The 9,058-nt window shown below is 38.7% G+C and overlaps 1 protein-coding gene across 4 annotated transcripts in view; it reads right to left on the reverse strand.

Moving 5' to 3' along the window:
• Positions 1-8,658, reverse strand: part of LOC149144777 (uncharacterized) — a 375,115-nt gene extending 366,457 nt beyond the window's left edge. For all 4 annotated transcript variants that reach the window (XM_089449642.1, XM_089449644.1, XM_089449643.1 and 1 more), the window contains exons 1-3: positions 8,480-8,658; positions 8,001-8,171; positions 7,166-7,380 (exon numbers count right to left, since the gene is read on the reverse strand). In XM_089449642.1, the coding sequence (XP_089305768.1) occupies positions 7,166-7,380; positions 8,001-8,171; positions 8,480-8,558 (465 nt within the window). In that variant the 5' untranslated portion in view covers positions 8,559-8,658. The remainder of the gene's footprint in view (positions 1-7,165; positions 7,381-8,000; positions 8,172-8,479) is intronic.
• Between the last annotated feature and the right edge of the window lie 400 nt (positions 8,659-9,058).

Here is a 9,058-nt window from a genome sequence, read left to right on the forward strand (position 1 = left end):
CCTAGAATTCGAGCCCAGAATTCTGCCTTGAAAATTGTGCTAAAGTGTGCCTCAATTTCTTCGTTGAAGGGTGACTGTACCTCCTCAAAAATCATGCCAAAACTCGGCTGAAACCTCCCTTGAAATTTGTGTTGCATGTAGCAGTTGTCCCGAAATTCATGCCTTGAATTTCGGGCCAGGACAGCACTGGAAAAACTCCTAGAAATCCGTGCCCAGGTGCCTCAATTTTTGTGCTACTGCCCTCAATTTTTTTGCTGCTAGATTTCTTGAATTTCGTGTTGCTCCTTGATTTTCGTGCTACTGTATGCCCTCTTGGAAATTCATGCCTCCTTCCTTGGCTGCAATTTCTCCTCAACAATCTCTCATTCTCTCCTTAAAGTTTCTCCTATTCTCTCTTCTCCTCATGCTCTCAAGTGTGAAGTGAAGAATGAGATCCCTTTTCCCTCTTTTGTCTCCTTGGAAAAGATTGAATCCCTAAACCTATAATCCATTAACTAAGTTTTAATCTCCAAATCTCAAGATGTGTGGTTGAAATCAATTCTCCCAAATGACCCCCCTCATATATTGGCCCCATCACTTAAAAGTCTCCTAGTACCTTTTTCATATAGTGTGCATTTTCTATTTTTCTCATAAAGTGATTTTTCATCTCAGTTTAATATTAAAAAAATACACTTAGTACTTTACACATAAAGTCACTTTATAAAGTATAAGTGACTTAAATATTAGAAAAAATACATGGTACAACACTTCTAAGTACCTTTTCCACCCATGACATTAATTTAACTCATAAATGTCATTGAGACAAAAGTAATTAATGTGTTCACTAGGCTAAAAAGGATAAAAGCCTAGTAAGACCTCTCCTTGGTACTATTCTCAACATATATATATGCTAGCGTGCTCTTTCATTTGGCAACAAGTTTGTGGACTATCTATGGAAGTTCAGTGGTCTTCTGAAGATAAATAGAAAAAACTTCTAAGGTAATATGGCTTGAATTCTGAAGCAGAAGAAGTCTAGTCTATCTGAGTTTTGTAATACATGCTCTAAGCCACACTAATCTGAGAATCTGATGACACATAGTCTGAAACTCTGAGACACACAGGTCCAAGAATCTGTTGGCACACAAGCCTGAATTTTGAGGCTAGTATATCCAAATTGTTGATAAAAAGAAGACTATGGTATTATCTTTGCATTAGATTGGAATAATAAACAGTGTTCAAGCCTCTATGGAAGACATATATTTGGCTCCTTGAGGAAAGTTTGATGGCATCTAATGGGTAGAGTGGAGGGCTAACTAGGAAATGGAAGGAACTAGTTAATGGACTGCATTTGACTTGGATTTCTCTTGACTCTACAAGGAAAGGATTGATGGATTTTTCCCCCTGGCCTCTGGCCTAATCTCTTTTGTTCTTTGTCTCTTGTGCACTATGATCTTAATGTTTTGGTAATTACTTGATGAAGAAGATTAACAAATTAAGAAATAAGAACAATAATAATGTTCACAAGTAATTATCATGTTAAAGAATTCAATTATCATTGGAATTCTAACATTACAAACCTGAAGCAAACCTTGTTCCAGTACATTTGTGATAGCTTGTGGACATCTTTGACTTGGAAATTTGTGGAGGGTTGGCTTGGCTCTTGGTGGGTGGTCATCTTGCTTCCATGCTAGTCAGTTTGTCTATGAATTTGATGTCTCTCGTTGAATTGATTCTATAAGGAAAGGATTGTTGGTTTTATCCCCCGTATGGGTTTTCCCAGGGAAAATGATGTGTTCTTATGTAGTTGTCTCTTTATGATCCGTATGGCATTCTATTTTACTATTGAGCTCCTTTGTATAATTACTTTATGATGAAAAGGAACACAAGAAATGAATTAACTTAACTAAATTCATAAGAAGTAATTATTTGTCTAAAGGATGCCCTAAAAATCAACAGGGTCGGGATCACAACCCCCTCTTTGTCAGCTCTTCCTTTAGGACTAGATGGGTGAGAAGTTGGGGGTGAAACTATCCCACTCAAGCCAATCTAGGCTAAGCTACAAGGAATTCGGCTTCACTAGGAAGACCTACTCATTCGAGATGCCCCAACCATTATGCTACCAGTTGCCCCCAATATCCCACAAGTTCAGTTGAAGATTCCCCCTAAAAGGGATTGTCCAACACTTGAAAATGTGTATTGTTGGTGAGAGCTAAGGGTGAGATGAAGACCCTAGAATCCTAGACCTCCCCTTCCTAGTGACTGTGACATTCAATGGATCAGTAAAGAAATTGTGATCAGTGATTTATACCTGCAAAATTAGCCTAATTAAAGTGCAAATTATAGGCAAGAACTAAGAAGAAGAAGCATAGAAAAATCAACCCAAAACAACGCCCATAACCCAAGAAGATTTTATTAGTCTCCAGGGAGAGGAATACTCCTATTCTCCAACCATGATTACGAAATGAGGGAAGCACCTCTCTTTATAGGAGGAGGCTTTAACTCCTTTGCAATAAAATATTATTATATTTGATGGAAGACTTAATCCTAAAGACTAAGTATTTTTCTAACTTAAAAATAATAATTAAAAAAAAAAGAGTTAAGTGGACAAAGTCACATGTACAATGATTATCACCAACCTAGTTCCATCTTAAATTCAGATCTACCAACCACCAAGAGGGATAGAGTTGGGAGTTAAGATGGATCTGAGCTGGTACTCTTGCATTCCATAATGAGTTTCCTCAAGCCTTTAAATAGGCTTTGTTGCCGCAAAATCTAGCAAGCCTTGGAGAGGGGTAAATAGGCTTTGTTGCTAGCAGATCTTGGAGAGGGGTAAATAGGCTTTGTTGCCGCAAAATCTAGCAAGACTAGACCAAGTGACAACAATAAGGTAGTAGCCCACTATCACCATAGCTACTACCCTCGCACTTTATGGATTTTCACCAATGGGAGGAGTCCCAGTAGGTAGGTCACCTAAAAGATATTCTAGGCTTCAAGATATAAGATGACTTAAAGGCTTATAATGGAAAGACACAATTTAGGTACTAGGCTCCAACTATGAAGAGGAGGCAATTTGCTTTCCTTAGAGAGGCCAAATTGGGGCAACACAAGACGTAGGGTTTGATTGATATGTTGTGAGTTGGGATGCCCAAGGGTCAAAGTGTCAAGAAAGGGTTTCCCACAATGTGTTTCATTAAGGTTATGGCACATGAAACCCTCAAGAAGCCCTCAAGTCGAAGATATAACCAAATTAGGGTTTTACCCTAGAGCGAACAACTAATGAAAGAGAAATTATGGATGAAATTGGAATGAATGCCCACCCAGGGGAATGATTTTGAGGCAATCACTACAACCATGGATGTTTAGTCTTTCCAAGACCAAAAATCTCCCTTCCTAGTTAATTCGCACTAAGCCCTAAGCGGCCTTAAAGGGGCCGAATTAGAGAGAGGGAGAAAGAAAATACAAAATTATGGATAAAAGATGAATTGATCACAAACAATGGATGGCCAGTGCATAGTCCTAGGGTTAGAGTCTATGGATTCTTTAGGTTGGCTAAAACTTGCAAAAGAGTAAGGATATTTTGATCCCCTAGCATAAAATCCTAACTATTACCTTTGTGGGGGATCAAAGTTCACTTGGGAGAGCTAATGTAATATCACCAAGGGGATTTCCATTCACATATCATACAATGAGTAATGCATGCAGTAATATGACCTAGCTTCCATACAATTGATATTCAACAAAATTAGGGCACAATATTTAACCTAGATCATCAATTTATTCCATACATTAGACATGAATTAGAAATTTCCAATAAACGGCACTTACAAGCCAATATGCATGTACAATCCAATCATTTATCCAAGGCAACTTTTCCAAAGACAAGAATATAGCTCCAAGACAAAATATGCTCCGTAGATCACATCTCTCCAATAGGTACAAGAGGCCTAAATTCTCACGTAGAGAGGCTGAATTCACAAGTGACGATGACAATATATGAAACAGTCCTCTCCTCTATTTATATGAGGAGGATAGGTCTCTAATTAGCCTAAGAGCCCCTAATAGCAAGTTAAAATTACAATAGAACCTTGGGTTACAAGCCAACCCAACTAGCTTAGACATAAATGCAAATGAAAGCTTACATGTGTGAGCCGTGAGGCCTCATAAGACTAATGTAATCCATGAAATGAGCTCCAAGTGTCAAGCGTTGAGGATTTTGAGTGCCAAGTGTGGTGTAGAAGCCTCTAAAAATCAACATTTGAGGGTTGGCCCTCAAATCTCCATCAATATCCCTTTGTGGTCCCCAAAATCCACTTGGGGTACAATAAGGTGGTCTTTTGGGTCTCTAACTACTCAAAATGTACATCTCTGCTCCAATGTTGAGGGCTTTCTAGGTGGTACTAGCCCCCCCATGTCTCTAAAGGCAAGACCATCCTCATTTGGGCCCTAAATCAGTTGCCACCCTTCCGAATGTGCTAAGGCCGACCTGGAGGCATGCTACTCCAGGTGTATCATCTTGAAAAAATGTCAAATATAGTGCAAAGTGGCATAATGACCTAAGTGCAAGAGGTGCCCAGGGGTTGGTATGATGTGTTGCTATTACTCGGAGATCCAAGCCTCTCAATGCTTCACCTATGGGTGCCAATATACTTCTCTAGGGCTTGGGTACCAGTGGATAAGGTTCCCAAGTGATGGGCTACTGAACCACCTAATAATCACAACATCAAGTCTAGTGAAAGCATTGAGTCATCAAGGACAATAATCATTATTGCATCTAAATGAACCAAGCTTGAATGTAAAGGTTTATTTAATACTTCAAACAAGGCTTCCCTGCCAAAATTAGGGCCTTCAACTCGCAATGGTGTCTCCTCCCTAGGAAGGAGTGACTAAAGGACAACCCTATTAGGTGTTTCCAAACCCCAAAGAGAAGTAAATTTCCTCAATCCACCCTTCAATTGATAGGTGTTAGTGAATAATAATGATGATACATGGGGCAGAAGACTTCATGGCCAGATTCCATGGTTAAAGGGACCAGCATGATAGGGATCCAAATCCTGAGTAGATAGATGTGAGGAGGTAGTAATCATTGATGCATGAGTTACCAACTTGGCCTTTGTTTTTCCACCCCTCTTATGCACCTTTTACTTTTGCTTGATGTTTTCTTTGTATTACTGCTCGTAGCTCAAAGGTTTAGAGCTTGTTTTGGATGATGTATAGCAGTGGTATTACCCCTTAAGGATGAGTCATTTCATTGCTCATTGGTGTTGGGACATGCGAGGGCTCATTTTATTATGTGATGGAGCAACATGTGCTCAAGAACCAAGTGATGGCCATAATGAGTGACGTAGAGCTCATGCTAGGCTTTTCCCCATGTGCATTTTGATATTCTTTTATTTTATTTTGTGGCCATAACATGCATTTTCTTTTTCCTTTAGCGCATCAACCTCCCAAGGCAAAGTTACGGGCCCTACCCGAGTATGTGTATGTATGGGTGCCAAATCCCAGAGAACCAATGGTCTGGAACCCAAAAAATGGAGGTGGAATATGGGCTCATAATGTAAGATGGAAAGTGGTAAGTATGGAATGGGGATAAACAGAACAACGCTATCTCAATCAGAGCTTCCCGAGTAGTGCTCCTCCTATACCTATTGGACCATTAGGGGAGGTCCCACTAGACTTTAACCCCCCATTTAAGGTGAGGGAACAAGATCACAGTCAAAACCCCTCTTTCTTCCAGGTCACCCCATAATCCATATCAAATGCCTAAACACAAACAAGCATAAGCACCCGCTTGCAAAATTAATAAAGTACTATAAGGAATATGTACAGTGGTACAACGTGTTATGTTGGGCTGTATAGTTGCTCTTTTCCTTGTTGTTGACTGGCTGTCTGTCCTTGCTGAAAATTGGCAGCCTTCTCCTTGCTGAACTACTACTGAAATCCTCGCCAATGGCTGAAAAATCAGATCTCTGATTTTCTCCTTCACTCATGTGACTTGTGAAATGAATGCTCTATGTGTCTTTGTCCTTTTCCCTCTCTTTCTTTTATAACTTTGACATGAACCAAAAACCTAATCTTCAATGGTCGAGATCTAAAAGGGAGATCAAAGGCTCTCTCTTAATTAAATTATTAAGTGACCTGCTTTAGACATTGTATTAATTGAAAATCACTTTAATAAAAAAATGTTCACTTTATTAATTAATTAATAAAATGAACTTTTGAAAAAGCATAGGATACTTTTAATGAGGATTTTCATAAGTAGACACCCTCATGGAAATACCTCTATAAGCTACAAACACAAACAAAGGTTGCTAGAATAACTTGGAATACTATCATGACTCATAACATAACATAAAGTTTGTATGGTTATGTGACTTCTCTTGTTATACTGAAATTTCATGTGACAAGTTTTCGAGGTTTTGGAAACGATTAGAAGTGCAACGCTTTCTTCTGTCTCTAGTCACAAAACAAGCAAGGCAAATTGTGAAGTATTAAGAAACTTCAATTGGATATCTTCAACAAAACAAATGGACTGGTATGACAGAATATTCAGCTCATCTTTTTTCAATACTAGGTTGTGCCTAGGCTGGGGCCAGCTCACATGTTGGATGGAAGAATGTTCTTCCTAACAGCGGGATGTTGTCACAAGGATTGTGCAGTGAAGCTTGGAAACCCCTTGGGGCAGCGTATCACCCACAATTGGCTTCCACGCTCAACACAACCCCCACATGAGATTTGAAACTGGAATCTGATGGGACTAAACCCCACACAAACCAACTGGTCTAGACCTCATGGGCTAACATTCAGCCCATTTTAGATGGCAACCCCACCTTTCCATATTTAACAGTAAGGTCAAGTTTAAGAATGTTTGACTAACATGGAAGGGGACTCCCTTTTTGGTTTAGCATACTGAAGGATGATACTCATCCCAAGCTTTTCAGTTTTTGGACAAATCTTATTATGTGTGCAGTCCAAGCTGTACAAATATTTGGACAAATTTTGAGAATTTATTGTCTTCTCATGTGTGCGCATTCCATTAAAATCTAGCAGCAAGCAATGACTAGACAGGTGAATAGTTAATTCGTATCTTCCATTGTGCTTAAATACTTAGTTTCTTGTATTAATGGTATTTACCTTCAAAAAGCAGTGCCAATTACCAAATGCGAAGGCACAAGATTAAAAAACTCACCGTCTCAAATGTCTCCCCTCGCACATTTAGTCGAACTATTTCCATGCCCTTCCTTACTCTAACACCTTGATAGTCTTCAATATTTGCATACACAACTGCACTTGTTGCTATCAACTGGTCCCCAATATCCACTAGTCCACTTTTATCAGCATTCCCGTCCTTCACTAGCTCTGCAACAAATATATTTCCAGACTTGTCTTCTTCTAATACAACGCCTGCAGTCCCAGTAGAAAAACAATGGCATTATTTTCAACTTTAAATTTATATAGATAAATGCATTTTTACTTAAGGGAATATAGATATGGTCGAACAGGTCAAAAAGGCCACCCCCATTTCCGGCCAGCTTGCCAATTCAAATCCCGTCAAAAATCCAACGGAAAACGTAGTTCCACCATAGTCAGAGTACCATTTATGGAGGAACTCTGCCCTTGGGGCTTTGACCCTCTTTGAAACGGTTCAGAACCTTAAAATTCTAAAAAATTGAATAGATTGATTGCAAATTTGCCTGGAATATTTCGCCAGATTCCAGCATATCTGGCCGAAAATGGGGTTTTAAGTACTCTTATCATATGCCATCAAAAAGTGTGCGGGATTTAAGCCACTGCCTGCAACATGGGCTGTAAATACATGGTTATCATACATGATAATGCCCAGACCTTGTATATCCATACTCCAGGTATGACATGGATGTTATATTACATGATGCTTGCAGGTCACTGACACTTGTCAATGTACCATGTTCAATGATATTTACCCTCACCATTATATTATAAATAGCATAGAAAAAAAAGTAGAAGCTGAATTGAACTTAAATATTTAGAATGAAGATTATAACCTAGAGGTTTGCTCAACTCCACTTTGAAGCGACTGCATCCAGGAGGTGCTAAATCAACATCTGTCCCAGTGCTTTCAGCTGCATTCTTGCTTGGATTAGAGCCCAGAACAGCTCTGAACATTGGTGGTTTTCGTATCTTATGAATATGTATGCTTTGTCTTGCAAACGCACCTGATTAATCAATTGAGACAACTGTTTTTAGGTATCTTAGGAACAGGGTAGACAGGATTTACAGTTGAGTATTAAAGCAAGTATCAGGGAAAGTAAATTTGAATTCGATTTTCAGGTAATCAGGTATCAGCTATAATTCTCATTGTTTGAAGTGAAAGTTCTAACATTCATTAAGGTTTTGTCCTGAACAAGCATGGAAGAATTTCCCAGATTGAAAGGAAATACATATTTGAAATGTCAGGACAATTACAATTGCAATTTCGTCAAATCCATTTCAAGTTAGTTAGTATGGCAGGAGCAAAGCGTACCAGCCTTTAGCCCCACCATACGTTCCGGAATAGAGAGGGAAGGTAAGCAAGGAATGGAGGAGAAGGCGAACGCCATCATCACTTGCAGCCTCTCAAGCACCAGCAATGCCCGTTCATCCCATTCTCCTCTCTTCCTCTAACTGCTTCGTGATCTCCAGGCTTACGTGTTGCCACGTCTGCAAAGCAAAACCTTACTTTCTGTGATCCCTTATATTTTTTTTTATATTTATTTAAATTTTCAACTTTTTATCCATTGACCATTTATATCATGAGGATTTATATTTCAATTTTTAACTACTGACATGGCTATCGTGTTCCACGTGGTCCAAACACACAGTATGACTTGTATTGTTGAAATTATAAATATAAATGGTAAATGGTTAATATTACAGAGTTGATGAGATGGAATATTTTTTTTGTTCAATTTAAATAAATGAAAAAGAAGCATACACTATAATAAAATAAAAATTAAATTTCACACCTGAACCTTTTCATTTTTAATAATATTAGATATCATTTTTGGGATTCAACTGCGTTAAGTAAGTCATTCAAACGTATGACCATTTCCATGAGAGGTAG

This window comes from Pinus tabuliformis, chromosome X, assembly GCF_031772625.1.
Source record: "Pinus tabuliformis cultivar Carrire ecotype Pingquan chromosome X, CPIR1, whole genome shotgun sequence".
In the NCBI taxonomy this organism is placed as follows: domain Eukaryota; kingdom Viridiplantae; phylum Streptophyta; class Pinopsida; order Pinales; family Pinaceae; genus Pinus; species Pinus tabuliformis.